At 45.6% G+C, this 20,091-nt stretch overlaps 1 protein-coding gene across 1 annotated transcript in view; it reads right to left on the bottom strand.

Moving 5' to 3' along the window:
* Positions 1 to 18,878: 18,878 nt before the first annotated feature.
* The window catches only part of RAD54B (RAD54 homolog B), a 63,283-nt gene continuing 62,070 nt past the window's right edge, over positions 18,879 to 20,091 (bottom strand). Inside the window, exon 15 of the mRNA XM_063172408.1 lies at positions 18,879 to 19,303. Within this exon, the coding sequence (XP_063028478.1) occupies positions 19,077 to 19,303 (227 nt within the window). The 3' untranslated portion in view covers positions 18,879 to 19,076. The remainder of the gene's footprint in view (positions 19,304 to 20,091) is intronic.

The following is a 20,091-nucleotide window of genomic DNA, read 5'->3' as shown; positions in this document are numbered from 1 at the left end:
CAATGTGATTTTTCTTGTGGAGATGTATGTGTGCCTAGTTTTGCAGCCACATTACAGTTTGTCCCTGAGGCCATGAAATATTTATAGGGATCCTTCTATGTATTTGAATTGCAGCAAGCAGAACAGTCCCACCTTCTGAAAGATTAAATTTAGACATTATGTCCCCACAGATTTCAGTAGCAGGAACCTAAATAACTTGCAGAATTGGGGCTACCATCACTCACTGAAGAGGTACAAAGCAAAAAACAGTTTGCAGCCATCTGCATTGAAAGCCACCATCGCCAGTGGCTAACAGAACTCAGCAGCAGCACTGATCAGACTTCCACAAGCCCCAGCTTTCCATGGCCCTGGCAAGCAGCTGATGTCTGGGCAGATGGGCACATAGAAACAAGCCCATAGGTGCAGGTAATGACAGATGTGAAATAGAAGCTTGTACAGTAACAACTCTCTTATGCAAACCTTTTGCTAGAAGCTGCAGTGCCCAGAAAGAGGTGCCAGCACCAGTGGGGAAATGTGTTATTCTGGCATCAGCATAACCTTCTTTTCCTGGAAGTGCACATGAGACTCCACAGCCTCATTTACTGTAGCTCCAGTGCCTGCTCTGCAGGTCTGTGGCTGCTGCCTGAGCTATTCCAGTAACTATTCATTATAAATAGCAGAGTGTCACTGCAGGCTGGGAAACAGTTTATCACAGGAGCCACACTGCTGCTGCAGTGCTGAGAGCAGTGAGAGCAGCAGCTGGGACAGGATCCTGCAGTGCTTGGGCTCAAACCCCTTGGAGGGAGCAAAACCAAACCTGCTCAGCCTTCCCCCGTCTCAGCTTTGGGCAGGGAGTGTTCTGCACTGAGGCGTGCAGCACACAGGAAGGGAGGTTACTGGGGTCACATCCAGCACCTGTAACCTGTACATGACCCTGAGTGCAGAAAAGACACTGACTGCCCATCCTCATGTCTAGCAATGGTGCAAGGGAGTAAAATGTGTACATGAGCTCTTAAATGCAACACAAGTGGGAATTTGGGTGATCAACACTAGCAAAACAAGCCACCAAACCACACCACAATGACAGTACACCCCAGGGGCTATAGGCATATAGGATTTTCCCTTAACAATGTTCTCGGCTGTTGAACATTCTGCACTGTGTGTGCCCTCAGGTGCCACTGTTGTGGCTAAGATGATCATAACTCTTCTGCTGAGAATCACAGACTGGTCACTTATCTGACAGCCTGGTTCCTTAGGGACTTCTAGTACACATGTAAAGTACTCAGCAATATCCATTTAGCAAAAAAAAACCCCAAACAAAAATCCCACCCCAAACAGTAGTCATTTCTGTCCTGAAATTAATTCCAACAGGGTTTTCATAATAGTCTTGTGGACCCTGCACTCCTGCAGGAAAGGGAAAGCAGTATGTATTCCTCTCTTTCCCTGGAAGGGACTCAGGGCCATGCACACCCCGGGCTGCTGCACTGTACCCCCAAGGAAATGACACAGGCCCCAAAGAGGAAGCTCATGTCCTCCCTTCCAAACCAAGTCTTTTGACCACTATTGTACATTCCTGCTTTTATATATCAGATTGTTTCCATGAAGATGATCAGCCTGGTGCATGAGTTTTGGCATTCAGCTGCTCTTGGCCACCTGCAATTCTTCTATGAGCCAGGGGTTCAGGCATAGAGAAGAGGAAGCTGCAGAGCTGAATTCCTTCAGAATATGGAGTTCCCCTATGGAAGAATAGTGAAAGGAACTGACTATTAACCAAAAGGCTGCCCTACCTTCCATGCAGGTCCCTCTTTGCATGGCTGAAAGAAATAAAGATAACAGAAAAAGGAGCACACAGGCATTAGGTGTGATCTTGTGGGTTGTATTACCAAGGCTAGGCCCCCATGCTTCCCCTACAGTGCAGCAGAAGAGTTCATTTCATGTTCATTTTTGGATCCAGCCTTCTCCCTTGCTGACACCCCCACCAAGTGCTGGACATGCTGCTGTGATTGCACTGACTTAGCTCTCCAGTCAGCAGACAAAGCTGATGGGGGGCTCTGAGCCCCAGTCTCACAGCCCGTAGCAGGCAGCAGCTCTGAGAAGCATGAGAGAATTAGAGTGCTCATCCCTGGTTAGGGGCATATTGAATACAGGACCCTTGGGGCCAGCTGTCTTGAAGTTCCTCATGCAGGGTCACCTGCAAAGGGCTTTTGGAATCTGAGCACTGTGCCTGCCTTCCTTTTGCACTCTTCTCAAAGAGCTGAGCAAACACCTGACTTCAACTGAGGGAAAATGAAATATTTTTGTTTGGATAGTACCTCCCAGGGAATGGACGCTTGGAGACAGCTAGCAGCAAGCTTGCTTGTCAAATGAATTTAGTGTCTTAAAATCATTTGGAAGCTGTGTGGATTCAGTCCTCTGTGTGCATGTGATCAAGACAGTCTTGTGTCTACTGCAGTTTGGAGCTTTGGGCACTCATTGGTGTCCAGCTGAAGAGATTGCTCCAAGCTCCATTAGGTTTTATCACTCTCTTCATAGATTTTCTGTTTTGTCTGCTGACTTACTGTAATCCCATCTCCTTCCCATCTGCTGCCTTCATCCATATGGGTGGAACTACATCAGAAAGTGACCATCTGGGCAACTCGACCAGCTACAGTAAAGGAGATGCAACCTGAGGTAGCATCCCCTGCTCTTGCAAGAGACAAGCCAAATCTCTTACTGGTGTGCTAAGAAAGTTTAGGATGTTGCTTCAAAACTGGTCCAAAAATCTCTGAGCTTAATTTCAGCCTTTTTAACACATTTAGTGCAACAGGAAAGTCCTTTTGTTCAGCAGTGTCAGCTGTTTCAGTGTTGCTGCTGCCCGTGACAATGTGGACAGAGGAGCAGCCTGGAGCAGACAGAGCCTCTTGTAGGCCCCACAGCTCAGCTTTTTCCCTGTGCAGTGTTTTGCAATGACTAACTTTTGCCACAACAGCCTTAATGTGTGCTTCTCTATGCAAATCTGTCAGCCTGACAAGAGTCCATCACAGCCTTTGGCTTTGAAAACCTCTCTTCTGTATCAGCAATGATGGCAAACAGAAGGCACAACCATCCTGATTAATTAATCCCCACACAGCACCTCCTAGCAACCCAAGGCTGTTATGCTAACACTTCTAGCCAGAGCTTGTAAGTGGATAACTTAACCACATGGGAATGCACTATCTCACTCTCATGAGCTCACAGGGCTTTAAAGGAAACCTTACCTACCTCAAGGCTTTCTCTGAGATGCCATCAGTGTCTGGACACACAGCATGACCAACAGACAGTCGCAGCAGGCAGGAAGAGGAGGTCTGATAATAAAATATGCAGTTAATTAGCAACTCTTCCATTCTCCTTTTAGGAGATGAAGCCACACAGTCAGGCTTTAGTTCTGTGTCCACTACAGCAAATGACAGGAAATTCTAGAGATGACTGGCCTTTTTGGAAGGCACCTAAACCACTGAACTTGTGTCAGTGAGTTTGTATAGTGTTAAGTGCTGATAAGCAACTGGAGAAGTGCTCATCCAGGATGCAGGGCAATTCACATGCAGGACAATTCACAACCTCCATGGATTTTTGTCACTCTGACACACACTGTATGTTGAGAGTAGTCCTCAGGCTCCATATTCCAACACCACTGGAGCTTCCACCACTGAATCTTCTCAGATGCACAAGTGAGGGCAGTGTCACATCCCACCACTTCCTGCAATGTTACATTACATCCCTCTGCCTGCCTTGGCATCAACAGGTTTTTAAGGTGCTACTTCAGAATGTCTGTAACCTTGTGCTTTTAAAATACAACTTTTACTAGAAAATACTAGTTAAGCAAAGTTATCAGAGAGAGGCATCTCAGCCATCCTGAAGTCTGAGGAGAAAAGTATCTGTCTCCAGCATTTACACTTGAGACAAGCCAGGAGACTCTGCCCCCAGTGCTGTTGCTTTACCTCCAGTAACTGCTTTACGTTGGCGTGCCCATCCACCTGCAGTGCTGCCCAGCTGGGGGGGTCAGTTTACATCTTCTCTAATGGAAATCATTAACATGAGGAGCAGAAATTTAAACAGTAATTAGTTAAACTTCAGCATGTTACATTACCAGAAAATCCAACGAATGTTTATAACCAATGGATCTCCAGGAAATAAGAATATACACAGAGAATATTCAGGATTAAGGCTCCTGCCTGGCATCACATACTGAAGCATGAAATTGCACCTGGTAGACTGGGACAACTGTAACAGCTGCAGGTTAATTCTGTGAGCCCAGAGTGCATAAAAGGGTGTATCAGGAGTCCTCACCCATAAAACCACTGATTATAAATTGATGTTCCTGTTTTAACACTTGCAAATAATTTTTGAATTCTAGAAATCTAGTGTTTTAAGTTTATAATAAAATGCATTTTATTGTCACTGAACTCTTCTCTGGTAATGAGAGGCGTGCCAAAGTGGTCTGGGAGGTGCTGGCACTGCTCCCTGCAGGCTGCACTGCCCTCCCCCCTGAGGAGGCTGGCATGGCTCCTCACCAGACTTGTCCCTGAGCAGTGCATCAGGTCGGTAGCTGTAATGCCATCTTCTCTGCAGGGCTCCTCTCACACACATTTCCAGCACCACAAATGTGTGTCTCCCCTCCTAAAAAAGGCAGAGACACCCTTTATTGAGGATGGCCAGCCAAAAGACTGAGGAAAGTTGTTCTTTCCCAAGTCCAACCCCTCACGGCAGCATTAGGTGGAAAACTCGAGGTGGGAGTGGGAAGATACTGGGGTGGGTTTTCACAGTGGGGTGTCAGAAAGCAGCAGGCACTGCCCCTGGGCTGGGGTTGCACCAACAGCATCCCCACGCTGCCCCCAGTCCACTGCCACAGCCACAGGTGCACTGGGACAGGAGCTGGGCTGGGGACAAGGGACTGCTGCCCTTGCTCCAAGGCAGGGCAAGATCAGAGCTCCTTATCAGCACAACCCACCAGCACGACTGCTGTTCAATGCAAATCACATTCTGCATTCTTTCCTGGCCTGACAAATCATGTGGGAAGCTGGAGGAGGGGGGAGAAGTTACTTTGAATATTGTCTGAGTGAAAGGAAGCCATTACCCTTCCTACCCTGCCTTCCTCTGCCCTGCCCAGGGCTGCCCTGAGTCTCCATACCCTGGCCTGGGTACAGCTCCTTGCTGGCCATGATGCCTTAAGCAGCTGGAACAGAGGCTAGACAGGGCAATGAAAAGGATATTTATTGAAGAGCCTTCAAAGGCAGTGCCAGAGCCAAAGCCGTGGCTCTGCCCAGATGGCTCCAAGATGGAAGAAAAGGAGGGCTTGGTCACAAGATCTCACATTTTTAAAAGTTTTGGTCCATTTGCATATTGGAGCTCATTGTCCAATTACTGCCCCAGTCCATGAAGTCCCATCCTTCTTGTTTTTCTCTCTTCAGTCCACCATTGTTTATGCTCTTGGGCCTCAGATCTGGATTGGCCGTCCTTGGGTCCCCAGTAAGAGAAGGAATTGTTTTGTCTACCTACTCTGTGAAGAGAGTTTACTATCCCTGAATATGAAACTAAGATTCACACCTTGCTATCCTCTTATATGAAACCCAGGCCCACACACCAAAGCAGCACAAAATTGAAAAAAAAAAATAATAAAAAGCTACAACCTGAGGTATCAGCCATGGCCACAAGCAGGAGGGTGCTCCCACAGCCAGAGAGGGAACTGGAGAGTGTCAAAGGAGCTCAGCACTGAGAGTACATCATTTCCAGTCTAAGAGGAATGCTTTCTCACTGAAACTTCTCCTCCTCCTTCCCAGCTCCTGATTTTTTCCTTCCTGACCTATTTCCTTGTAAGAAAGGACAGAGGAGAGAGAAAGGGCTCCGATTGCAGACGTTCTGCAGGGCTCAGCAGAAGCCTGTAGTGGGTCCAGACACAGCTCCTGCCTCTCTGCAGCACAACCACCCTCAGCCACACCAAAACAGGACCTGCTGTTGACAGCTGCTGGTAGCAGCCAGGGGCTGGACATTGGGTAATTAATTCTTAACTTTTCATTAAACTAGTCTGTACATCATTGGCAGAGACTGTCTAAAAGCTGTACTCATTCAAACACAAGCTCTCATCAGTCCCAGCTCCAGGCACTCAGGGGTTTGGGCAAAGCAGAGCAGCACACAGCTTTGGCTAACAATGAACAACTTCTGCAAGGGATTTCTGGTCAGCAGAAGTTGTCTGCCCAGCATACTGCCAAATGAAAAGGAAACAGCACCCACTCTGACAGGCAGGTATCAGTGATGTAAGAGAATGTTTCCCCACATTTTCCATGTTTCACAGACTTTTTCCTGTCACCTTTCCCAGGTGGCACTTCCTCGGTTCTTACAAATGCACTTCAGATGGCATCACTTTGGAACCAACCCAGTCAGTTTTGGTTTAGATGCTGTAGAAGATGTGTCTTACAGGCATGTGTACTGACACATGGTGAGCACCTGGAAAGGGAGTTAAGTGGTCATATCTGAAGAGACTAAACAAGCAAGACACAGTGGTTCCAGATACCTTCCACAGCAGATCAGCCACCTGTGTCTTGAATTCTGCTCTGTTTGCATCTGAGCACTCCTAAGGTGCAATGGCTCACAGGTAACAGGAAAAAACAGCTGGAGAATGCCAGGCTTGCTTGAACTGATTCTGGGCACACTCATGATTCAGCAAAAAAACAAAAGGCCAAATTTGAAGCGTCGATCCTCAAGCGTTGATCCTCTTCAACTCAGTTCTTACCCAAGGATATCAGGAGAAGTATAGCCTGAAAGAAATTTTGTGTGTGGTCTCAAGATTTTATTGCCTAACTGTAATGCAGTAAGAATTAATTACATCCCATGGGACTCTGACCCTCCCAAATGAAACTCCAAGATCCTGGATCCTGATAGAATGATGCAAAGTGGCCAAATTTGGTAATGGATAGAGGTGGGACCTTCCATGGTCTTAATCACCACTGAGGGAAGGTTTGAAGGTTATAATGTTGTGACGGAACAACCTCTTCAAACTGTTAGGGGACACTGTAATTCATAGAAGTGCTCAGGCTTAAATCACTTGCAAGATCCTACTGACTTCTGCTGGCCCTGGAAATGAAAGGAACAGAGCAGTTCTATGCAGCCATTTCTACTTTTTCCTCTTGGCTTGTAACCAAACCTTGGAGAAGGATGCCAGCATCAGCCAGATGTGCAGACACAGATGCTCTGAAACTCAGTATTATGGCACCAAGCTGTTCAGTGTTCTCCCCGGGTTCAGAAATCACAGCCCCAAGCTGAGTGCAGGGGCATTCTCTGCAATGCCTGGGGAGAGCTGAGTACCTCAGCTGGGATCCACAGATACCTACAGCATGAGAAGAAAGGAAAGACACCAGGGCATTTTAATCATGGTGCCAAGACTTTGACAACTAAACAGCAACCTGAGATTATCCTCAGGGAATTTATTGGTTGGGGTGGGTGTTTAGTGTATTCAGGTGTCTCACAGCTCAGGCTGCAGCTGCAAAGAGGCTTCAGGACTCTGAGTATCTCAGTGCCTATAGCAGGACTAGGGCAGTACTTGGGTACCCAAATTCCTTTGCTCCTGTAGCCCACAGCGTCTGCTCTTGTTTCCTGGAGCTGTCAGGTGCCCCAGTCAGGTGTCAGCTGCAGCTCTGATCTACAGACTCTGGTCACTCCCGTGAGTTACCAACCTGCAGGCTGCACTAGTCCCGGCCGGAAGGTGTCATCCCATCATCCCATCATCCCATCAATCATCCCATCATCACTTGGGACAGAGCCGGTCACCAAACCAGATGGCCCTGGTTTCAATGCAGAAACAGAGGCTGTGCTGAGTCGCTGCCCGGAAGGAGCGCTCAGGTTCGCACAAAGGCACCTCCCTGGCAGCAGTGCTCCCGGGGCATGGCTGGCCTTGTGTCCCTTCTGCCATCCCGGGCCCGCTCTCCGCGGCCGGCCCAGGCTCGGCAGCGCCGGGACCGTGAGCAGCTGCTGCCACCCTCAGGTCACCCTCCGAGGAAGCCTCGCTCGCTGCCTTTGCTGGAGGCTCTCGGAAAAGAAAGGAAATGCAAAGCGAGCGCAGCAGGGCTGCTGGCAGGGCTCTCGCACCTCGCTGGCGTGCTGGCTTTGCTTCCCGCGGATGTGCAAAGAGGCTTCATCGAACATGTTCCATGCAAGAGCAGGAGCATCTCTGACATAAAAGGGCAGAGCAGGAGGACCAGCAGGGCTACAGTCATAGAATCATGGAATTATTTAGGTTGGAAAGACCTCCAAGACCATAAATTCCAACTATTAATGTGGCACTACCAAGTAGAGCAATAATCATGTCCCCAAGTGCCACTCCATCCCTTTCCCAGGCAGACTGTTCAGTGCCTGAGTGTGCTCACGATTGAGTTTCAGGCCCGGGGACGGGGCTGCAGTGCAGGCCTGCAGGCAGGGAGCAGCACGCTGTCCCTCTCTGCTGCACGATGCCTCAGCTCTCCCAAAACCAGCCCAGCACCCCTGGGCAGCCACACAGGCAACTCAACTGCATGCAGCCTGCAGGAACACACAGCTCAAAACAAGCTGTGCCTGCCCCAGGAGTGTGATATCTGCAAGAACTGCAACTACAGGAGGGAAACTGGAAACCAGAGCTGAAGAAAGAGGTCCCAAATCACCTTAATTCCCCACTACCAATGCCCCAAATAAATCCCCAGCTGAAATTAGACACTCACACCCTTACGCTTCTCTTCACAGCCAGAACCACTGCTGCAGCCAAAGCTGGACAAGAGCACAGTATCGAGCAATCCTAATTGCTTTTAAACAAGTGTTTTGCTTGCATTTGTGCCACCAGGAACCTCCTACATCAGCTTGTACCAGCTGAGGGGCATAGGCCTTGACAAAGGTGAGATGAGAGAGAACAGGGAAGAGAACTTCCCAGTGCTATGAGGCAGGGTATCGCTCCAGAGGCAAGCAATGCACCTTCTCACTGCCAGAGCTGCTGCACCGTGGGAGGAGGGATGAGCTTGGTGCAGAGAACTTGGCTTGGGGCAGTCCTTTGCAGCCAGGACTTTTACTGCTTAGCCAGTTAAACAAAAAACAACTTGAAGCCAAAGCTTTGCTCTTATTGCTCTCCTGCTATACCTGTGGTCTTTTCAGCACTCTGATACCTCTGCAATTCTCCTATGGAGAGGAAAAGAAATCATAGAATCACAGAATATTGTCTGAGGATAACTTACAGGCACATCTCAGTGCAGAACTAAATAAGTCGTGTCCTGGGGGAAATTTCATGTCCTCTTGACGATGTATGCTCAAGGTGAATGCTGGTGAGTAATATTTTTCTTGGAAGCTTCCTTCCAGAAGTTGCTTGCATGCCAAAGTAGAGGGAAAGCAGAAATTATTTTCCAAGCAAGTTCTATTCATAAGAGTGTCAAGTTCAGCAATATCTTCATCTCCAGCATGTTCTTCCCTTCCAATACAGTGTCTGTTGGTGTCTGAGACCTTCAAGGTAATTTCTGGGATGTCTTTAGCTTTCAAATCAAAGGTGAGATTTTTTTTGCAACACTTCAGCAGTTTCTTCAGCTTCTGAGACCATTAAAACTTGCAACATCTTTGGGAGGAGATACACAGATTACTATTGCTTTTGAGTTAAGCTTTTCTTTATTATACAGATATTCAAAACAACACAGTTTGTCAATGGCTAGACAAAGAGTAGAGTCATTGCTAAAAGCATCTTGACAAGTGGCTTTCAGGCTTAGGCAATCTTCCACTGTTCATCTGCAGCTTCAGGCTCCTTGGTATACTCTGGCTTCTGGAAGCTGCCAGCACACAGTTGGTAAAAGACCTCACAACTCTTTTCAGCCTGCTGATTTCATATCCTCCACAAAGCAGGATTTCTGAACTCTTTCTTCATGTCAGGTTTTAAAACCTCACTGCTCCTGAGCAGTTTCTTTTGTTCTACATCTATCACAGGTTTTAGAACTCAAGATACCCTTGACAATAGTTGGTGACGATTAGTCAGTCACATGCCTTACAGATCTGTACTTTCTCCATATTCCTAATACAGGCCAGGAGATCACTTACATTGGAAAGACCCTTAGGAGGTCCTCTAGTTTAACCTTCTACTGAGAAAAGCACCAACTTCAATGTTAGATCAGGTTACTTAGGATTTTGTTTCAGTCTGGTTTCAAAAACCGCTAAGGATAGAGCTTCCACAGACTTCTGGGAGGCCTCTTTCAATGTTGATCTCTTTTGCTGTGTAGGGTGGTTGTTATTATTATTATTTATTATTATTTCCAGACAGATTTCAGATTTTCTCATTCTACACTCAATAACTGTCTCCTCTTACTCTTTTGTTGTGCATCTTTGATAAGAATTCAGATCCACCTTCTCTCTAAATGTCAGGTTGGATTACTGATTTCTCCCATAGATAGACAAGTGTTGCACAGAATTTGACTAATTTATCTTCACGTCACTGCTGTCTGATCAAGAGTTCCTAACTGCACTTATGGGGTGGAGCAGAGATACTAGAGACAGCAGTTAAAAGTCACACAGAATAAACTGAGTTGGGAGTGAGCATCAAGATCAGTGAGTCCAACTCCTGGCTCTGCCCAGGACCATCCCCAAGAGTCACACCTTGTGCCTGAAAGTGTTTTCACTTTTTGAACACTTTTTGAACTCTGTCAGGTTTGGTGCTGTGACCCATGTTTCCATGGGGAGCCTGTTCCAGTGCCCAGCCACTCTTTGGTTAAAGAACCTCTTCTTGACATCCAACTAAAACTCCCCTGAACAACTTCAGGCCATTCCCTTGGGTCCTGTCACTGGTCACCAGAGAGAAGAGATCAGTGCCGGCCCCTCCTCTTCCTCTCATGAGGGAGTTGCAGACTGCAATGAGGTCTCTCCTCAGTCTTCTCTTCTCCAGGCTGAACAGACCAAGTGATCTCAGCTGCTTCTCATACAGTTTCCCCTCCATGCAATTCACCATCTTTGTTGCCCTCCTTTGGATGCTCTCTAATACTTTAATATCTTTCATATACTGCTGTGACTAAGATATTGGCTAATTTGGAATGACTGCTCTGAAATTATACCAGATTTCTGTACATGTAGAAAACACCAATTCCGTTCACATCAGCTGCAACACAATTTATTCCCAGGTTGCTGTCCATCCTCTTAGCTGGATGAAGCAAGGAAATAGAATACATGCTCACACAAGACGTCACTGGGATGCACATGTACAAGGTCTTTAAATGTCTACAAGGCAACATTAATCCTGAATGTCCACAGCTTGCAAAACAGACTGTGTCCTTTAAGAGGTCATGCTGCAATGAAAGTTGCAAACTTTTCATCTGGATTATACTTTCAAATTTCCAGTGATGCACAAATCAATAGCAAAGAAGTCAATGACTCTGGAAGCTTACAGACATGAGCTGAGAAGACACAATTGCTTTGCCAGTGACTCCACGGGTGTGTTGGGTTTGAGTATGAAGATTTTGGCAGCAGGGGGCTCCAGGTGTAGCTTCTGTGAGAAGCTGCTGAAAGCTTCCTCCATGTCTGACAGAGTCAATGCCAGCCAGCTCCAGGACAGAGCCACAGCTGGCCAAGGCTGAGTCAATCAGGAACAGTGGCGATACCTCTGGGATAATGTGTTTAAGGGGGAGGCAGAAAGGGAGGGCCTGGAAATGTGGAACAGCAGCTGTAGGAGAGGAGAGAGAACATGTGAGAGAAACACTGTCAGAGAGGATGAGGATGAGGTGTTCCAGGTGTCGAAGCTGAGGCTCCCCTGGAACCCATGGTGCAGAGCATGGAGTCCAGAGTGGAGCAGAGATCCAGCTGCAGCCTCTGGAGCACCTCAGGCCAGGGCAGGGGGGAACTGAAGGAGGCTGTGGCCGCATGGAAGGCCCCATTGGAGCAGAGCCCTGGCAGGACCTGTGGGCCCATGGTGAGAGCAGCCCATGGGGAGCAGGTCTGCTGGCAGGACTTGTGACCCTGCAGGGAACAACCCTGGAGCCTGTTCCTGAAGGACTGTACCCCTCTGCAGCCTATGGAAGGACTCACATTGGAGCAGTTTGTGGAGGACTGTCTCCCATGGGAGAGACCCCATGCTGAAAGACGAGTTGAGTGTGAGCAGTTCTGTTTCTGAAGAGGAAGGAGAGGCATAAATAACTTGTGATGAACTGACTGCAACCCCCATTCCCTATCCCCCTGCACTGCTGGGAGGGAGGAGGGAGAGAAAACTGGGTGTGAAGTTGAGCCCAGAAGTAGTGAGGGTGTGGGAAGTCATTTTAGGATTTATTTCTCATTATCCTACTTGGAATTTGGTTTGCAATAAGTTAAATTTATTTCCCCAAGTCAAATCTGGTTTGCCCATGATCGCAATCAGCAAGTAATTTCTCTGTCCTTATCTCAACCTGTGAGCCTTTTGTCATATTTTCACACCCCTGTCCAGCTGAGGAGAGTGATGGGTGAGTACCTGGTGTCCAGTCAAGGTTAACCAACCACAGTGAGCATTTACTGAAAGCAGAATGTGAGACCAGGAATCAAGGAGTCCATTACAGGACTTGGAGGAAAGCACTCTCACTCCTTTCACGAAACTCAATCCTTCCTTCTGTTTAGTAGTGGTATCTGGTTCCAATCTTGATTTTTTTTTTTTTTACCCTTTGACCCCACACATCCTGCTCAGTCAGCAGGTCACCATGTAAGCCTTTGTTTGCCCAGTCTTTTCCTCTCTCCTATTATCTCCTTGCTTTCCCAAGTCCCCTCCACTTCCTTTTCTCTCTCCATGACAACCCTGATCTCTCCAGTTTCCTTACCCCAAACCACCTTAGCTATAGTGTTACTTAGTGAGTGACATGGTTCTTTTTTCCTCCTGGAGGTGGAGGGAATGGCTGATTTAGGACACAGATTAGACAGTTCCTTGCTGTCAACTGTGGCACTGTGGCCTGCCCAGCAGAGAGCAACTAGAGTCAAGAATTGCAGAAAGAATCTCTTAAACAACTCTGGTCAGACTGCATTTAGTCACTCTGTGGGACGTGGGGCATTCAGGGCCTGATCACTGGTAAAAGCTCTGAGGGACTGCAGCTTGCTCAAACCGGTAACACTGTGCAGCTGTGAGTCTCATAAAAGCCTAGTGTAGGACAAATTAGGGCACATTTTAGCTGCTCAAAAGAAAGAATATTTCTACTGCCTGTGTTTTTGCAAATAATTATAAACTGGTGCAGAAACTAAGGGGAACAGTGAAAAACATGTTAGTGCAGAAGCCATGCCTTTTCCTCCTATTTTTTCCCACCTCTATTTTAAGTCCTTAGTCAAAATATGAAGGCAAGAAGGCATTTCAGCAGAAGGGTTTCCAGTTCTGGAATAAGGACAAAACAAAGTGTTTTTTCCTACCCTGTCTCAGGAACAGATCAGATATTTTTGCTGAGGGTTTTGATGCAACACAAACATAAATCAGCCTAGCAGCAAAAAAATTGATGAGGGAAAAAAGAGGAAAAATTTCATAGCAGCAAAGGAAAGAGGAAAGTGGTGTATAGCAGGAAGTGCTGGCCAGCTTTGGCATTAGGAAGTACTGTTAACCCCTTCTACATTTGTAATACACAATTCAAATGTGACATTACCATGAATAACACACAAATGTTCATCTATTAACACATTGCTTGAATTTATTGCTGGAATTGAATTTAGATCTTGGGTCTGCAAAGTTTTGGCTAAGTCTTGATTCCTGCACAGAACTCTGACTCAATGAGGCTGTGGAGACCTGTCTGCCCAAACCACCTACAGGATGAAAACTCCATCAAAGGCATGTTCCGGGCAGAGGGAGGAAATTTCAGACTGCACTTCTATTGTTGAGCAAATCTATCCCTCAAAAGGGACCTTGAAAAGTCAAGAGTCAAGAGAGAACTCATTATTACATGTCATAACTCACACTCTAGCAAACTAAAACCTGGGGCAAGGTAGTGACACGTGAACAGAGGGAAAGGATCTATGACGAGCTGACAGAAAACACCCAAAAATCCAGCTCACAGGGGCCAGGCTTTTGTCACACTGACTGACGTTTTGCCTTCTTGGAAGGAAATGAATTAGAGGAGACTGATGAGCATATGTTGTCAAGTGGGCGTAAATCAAACTAAGCAAACAAAGGAGTACAGGGAGAACTCAGGCTGAGAGAGAAGAAAGGGCTGGAAGCAGCAACAGCCACAGAGATGGGCATATTTTCTCCAAATCTGTTTATATTTCCACACGTTGATGAAAATCCAGGAGAAAGGTAGCAGCAACCAATGCACCCAAGACAGGAAATTTCTAGCACAATACTCACAAGCTGGTTGCAGTGTTCAGGATTACTTACCTGGTTCTGCCTGGTGCTGCTTGTGCAAACATGTACCACCTTGCAGGAGTGGAACAGTGCATCACACATCCTAAGTCCTGTGAGTACCTGTGCCTACAGTCTTGCTTTTGTACCAAGGAAAAGCACACAGGCTGTGTTAAAAACCATTCTCAATTCAGCTTATCCTTCAGTTACTCCATAAAGCCCAAAGTGGTTTTTCTCATTCTTCTTTATACCCTTCCCAGATCTTCTGGCCACAAACACATAATTTATTTAAGCCACACATAAACAACCCTGATTTACGTCAACTTTTCATTCAATGGAAAGCACATGAAAGAACTACTTTCCTTCTGTGTGTTAGTTGCCTGCAAGGGCTGGAACATGTCTTTCCAAATTCCTGGTGGTAAACCCAAGCAGTTGTCAAAGCTTGTTCCATATTTGGCATTTTAAGAACTTCCCATGAGTTTTTTTCCATTACAGAATCATTCAGTCACCATTTGGCACCTTTCTGTACCAGATGACAAGTGAAAGAACTTTATGACCTCTGAAAAAGGCAGACCCTTAACTGGACCTGATGTCAACCTCTTGTCAGAGTGCAAGACATTTGTATGGCAGTTGCCATACAAACTTGTATGACACCAAAGTGAATGGAGTTATAATTCAGCTTGTCATTCTTTAAGAGAATAATGATTAAGGGTTACCATCTCAGTGACAAGAAAACTCGTGCCAAGATGGTTAAAAGCTGAATCAACAAAAACAGTCACATGAAACCCATTTAAAAAAACTTTGCTGCAGTATACAGAAATAAATAAAACACCACTCCTTCTGCTTTTAAAAATCAGGGTTGGTCTCAGGCAGGAACACACAGTACACTTGTCTCTCTGGCAGCATGCCCTGCACCAGAAGTAATTGAAATCCTCCAAAATCCCCTCCTCCCATCCAAGACCTGGCAAGGAACAAGCACAGCATCGATTGCTGTATCTGAGGGCTGGCTGACAGGCCTCCCTGCCCAGTGTGATTCACAGACCTGCAGCAGCTATTCTAAGATTAGCAGTCCATTCCCTAAAGAATGTGTCTTCCTATCTCTCTTCTGACAGGGTAAGCACTGGACCACTGGTGAAAACCAGCTCAAATCAGTGTTATTCCAGGGAGTGCCCTAAAACAGCCTCAGCTCAGCTGGAGCACACCCTGACCTGGTAACCCTCAACATCTCACACCTATAGAGGCACTGGGGTGTTTAGCTGGCACTGCACTCACCACCTGCTGCCCCAGGCATTCCTCTGTACTGGTCCCATGGCACTACCAAACGTCAAATATCAACAATCTGTGCTCAGCTGTTGTTGAAAGAATATGCTGCTCGCCACTGTGCTTACACCTGTAGTATCTGCTGCTCTTCCTGCTGCAATGAAGAGGTAATTTGAGCCCTGTTGTTAGGCAGATTTGCCTGGCCCCTTGGCATCTGTCCATAAGAACTACCATTAGGTAATGCTTGCCTCCTTCAAACACTGGAAAAGGCAACCAAGCACATTAATTAACACCTGCTTTTTCAAGCACTGCACTACAACACAGCCATTGCTTCAACATCCCTTGCCTCTCCCTTTCTGCAGAGCAAGTCTTTGATCTAAGACACTGATTTGTCAGACCATGCAACATAAATTACAGAGGATTCTGGAGCTGGCAGCACTGGCAAGGAATCCAGAAGCTGCATTTGAGAGCATCTGCTAGACCAAGTATCAGATCCTCCTGATATTTGTCTTTCAGCACCTTCCCCATTCTCTCAGGTTTCACACTTGTTAAGAGAAGGGGCAACATGGCACAGCTGGAGACTTAAAATCCCCAATATACCTTACCAGTCAACAGTTAGATTAAGGTAAATTCACCACAGGGGCTTTTCCTAGGAGGCATTTCTCTACTAAGAGTGAAGGAATTCACATGTCCACTTGCTGCAGTCTGTGTGGAAATGCGGATTATTATATTATGATAAAACACGAACAGGATGGGCTGGTCCCACTACGAAGGCTGTTGCAGACTACTGTGAGAGAATCACAGATGGCACAGTAAATTAGAGTCTGTATTCATACTTCCTATCTTTTCCACAATGTATTCTTCCAGTGAGAAACATAATTTTTCAGGATAAATAAAATTTCTGAATCAGATTTTCAATCTGCATCACATGTAATGCCATGTGCTGTAACCTGTTACTGGGATGGTATTGTCTCACCCACACACCAAGAAGCACATGCACACTTCCCCCATGCCCTGCAGCCGTGACAGGTGAAGGGGGACACGCACCTGGCTGGCAGTGACGCACAGGGTGATGCAGGAGGAGCTGTTCCCTGAGCATCACCTTGCAGCTGCCACTGCCAGAGTGCAGCGAGGTGTGGCCTTAAGGTCAGGTGTCCGGCAGGCAGGAGGGCGGCCAACACCCAGCTGCCAATGTGTGAGCACCCCTTGGCGTCAAAAGGCTTCGGGCTGTGCTCACAGCGGACGGAATCGCTGCTGGCTGACCAGAGTAAAGAGTCCAGACACTCACTGGGGACTTGTCAGATTTACTGTAGCACCAGGGAGTGACAGACACCCAGGTGTCGAATCTAACATGTCTACCAGCATGTGCCCCCAAACAAAGGGTGAATCAGGGTTAAAAAGGGAGGAGGGATCTCAGGGAGGGGTTTACAAAGGACCAAGAGGGGAAGGTAGGGGAGTGAACTTAGGATAACTGACATGAGGAAAAACCCAATAGAAACAATGTAAAGGAGGGACCCCGGAGCCACAGCCAATCAAGTCTCCCTAAGCACAGAAGATTCTGGCAAACTAGGAGGGGTGGGGAGTGATTGACTGGGCCCAGGGAGGAGAACAAATTCACATATAAGGAAACAGAGGGGAGGGGAAATCATATAACACAGAGGATTGACATAAACTGTGGCGGGGGTAACCAAGGTAACCAAATGACAGACAATACCATGGCGGGAGTTGCCATGGGAACACAATAACTGACAAAGCTAAGGCGGGAAAAACTGGGAGGGCAGAACCATTACAGAAAATGGGGGAGCAATACAGAAAATGGGGGAGCAATTAAACAAGCTAACAGAACACACTACAACACCAGAGGTCTGGGGCAGCTTGGCACAGCTGGGCACAGACGGGGAATTGTACTGGCTGTGACTGGCATTGAGCGTGTTTGCATGGGCTGCTTTGGCCTTCTTGACCTCAAAGCAGCATTACTTACTGTGACAGCATCAGCAGAGAAGGTCAGCACGTGCTCCTGCAGACAGGGACAGGAGAGAACTTACAGAGATTTATGGGCAGCACAGATCTAAGTATCATCAGTCTCAGATAATTATTTATTACAATAACTATCATTATACAGAGTGCCTGGAATCTCCACCTTGAGTTCCAGAGCTGCAAACCTTGTCCTTGCTAAGCAAAATAATCTGTGTGAACTTTGTCTGACAGCAAATGGGCACCACAGCAGCTAGATAAGCATGGCCACCCCACCAACACTCACAGGGTGAACAAAGAGCTCTTTAGCAGCCAGCCTAAAATGTTATTTAAACTCTACCTATTAGCATAATTCTAATTATTACCAAGAACACAATATGTTCAGAATTTAGGACTTTCTCAATCATTGTCTCATTTTGGTCTTCATTACTTCCAGGCGCCAACTTTCATTAGAGTGGAAGGAAACTCAAAAAACCCTCTGAAATAAATATGGATGGCAAGTAGAGGTCAGTGCACATGGCTTTCAAGTTCCAAAACTGCGTCAAAATGCAAGGAGAATGTCTGATTATGGGTTAGGATGGGCTGTGAATTCAATGCCAGTCTAGGGAAAGAGGCAGTACTAACAGTAACACAGAGAATAATTTTAAATGCTTCTGAAATTTGGTTGGGCACTTAGGCTCTGTTGCCTCATATACCATATATCATCATATCAAACACAATGCAGGATTATGACAATGGAGCTCTCCTCTTGCTCAGGGTCCTTCAAATTCTGTAAGTTTGCAGTATTTCTGAAAATTATCCATTCTTCTGCTCTTGTGGGCATTTCAAAGTACTTAACTTAAAAGCTACTAACTGATTTTGAATGTTTATGTCTTCAAAGAGGGGTAATACAGTCATTATAAAATATAGTATAAAAATGCTCAGTACTTCAGTCTGACAAAACACATTCTTAAAAGGAGCTAACAAAATGAAGATAATCCTGTACTATGTATGTCTGAGAAATAGTTTATTTTCCTAAGTAAAAACAATAGGAGAATTTTAAAATATTTTGACACAGTATCAAGCCATGCCCTCAGAATTTTGGACATTAGTGACTATTGCTCTGAATTTCATTAAATTGTAAATTCAACAGAAAAAAAAATCTACCTTGTTATGAAGCTGCATTTATAGAGACACATAACATTGTTATAACAAAATCCAACCAGTCTCCTTATATACATGTATATAGCATTGCCTAATTTATAAAATTTGGCTGAAGAGTTGCCAGCTTTACAAGCAATAAATTATTATGATCAAATGAAAACTATAAATCAAAGTAGACTTACAGTAGTAATGTGCATAAAAATCAATGTGCATATATGATATCAGAGGAACAAAATACTGGAAAGCAAAGTTGGTTTTAAAAATCTGTATTATAATTACAGCAGGTATGATTAACTTAGTAATAACTGTAACTTTGTATAAACACCAGGAATCATATTTACCCAGAAACCTCACGAGAAACACACAGAACTGGGCAAAAAACCAATAGGTAACTGCACATCAGTTGTTTACAAGGCCTATATGACAAGGAGGATGCAGAAAAAGACACTCAAGTTTTATTAGGTGGGGAAGTAGGATTGGTTACATTCTGGAAAATGAAAGAAACATTTTCTTTTATCCTTTCAAGGAAAGGATCAGCAAGAGTCTGATGTTGCCCAGAGAAATGCCTCCATTGCATCAGCTGTGACATGGAAAGTGGCTTCTTTGAATTAGGCTTCCCATGGTTTTGTTCAAGCTGGCAGCTTCTAGATACGGGAGGCTTTTCTGAGGAAGTATCTGAAAAAATGATGCAGTAGACTAATCAGAGAAAACTAAGGCAGAAAATTTCGGTCTGAATCAATAAGACAGCTGGTGATAACAAACAAGAGAAAATAGAACAGCACATATAATCATTCTGTACCAACAAAATCCAAACATATATCCACAGTAAGAGAGGGAAGGCTGCTTCTTGCTCAGTGATCAAGGTTATCAAAATTACCACATGCTAGCATAAAGACAAATCCTTTTACACACGGATGGGAAAGGAATATCTTATTTGCCAACTTCCCTTCCCCTGTCTTCCTAATTCTGTGACATTTGGCCTGCTCTCATTCTTTGGGTAAATCTGAATCTAGCTGTATGTTGCAGCAAAATTCATGATAGCTTCAATTTCTTCCCAGAGGAATCACTCCAGCCAGCTAAGAATAATTTTAGTAGCTGTTTCATTGACTCAGCACACTAGATCTGTACAGTCTGTACATCCAGATTATGCCAAGTTGTTCAATATACACAATAATGTATATCACAGTAAGGAAAAGACTATTCCTCTGAGATTAATTCACTTTTAAGAGAGGATCCTAAAGCCCCAAATAGTATCAGGTCATTGCAGTGCACGTCACACATTGATGGCTTTATGATTCACCTGATGCATGGGATAAATGAAGAAATAATTTTGTATGGAAAAAAATTGCATCAGTACTGTTACTGGTTTAAAACTTGTCATCAAATCTTTTCATAGCAGTATTATGTGCTCGTTAGGAAACACCAGTGATATGAGCAGCATGACTCAGACTATTCCTGGTATT

The sequence above is a fragment of the Melospiza melodia genome, chromosome 1 (genome assembly GCF_035770615.1).
Source record: "Melospiza melodia melodia isolate bMelMel2 chromosome 1, bMelMel2.pri, whole genome shotgun sequence".
NCBI lineage: Eukaryota > Metazoa > Chordata > Aves > Passeriformes > Passerellidae > Melospiza > Melospiza melodia.
Note: the sequence above shows the minus strand (reverse complement) of the source record. Positions and strands in the feature narration are given on the sequence as shown.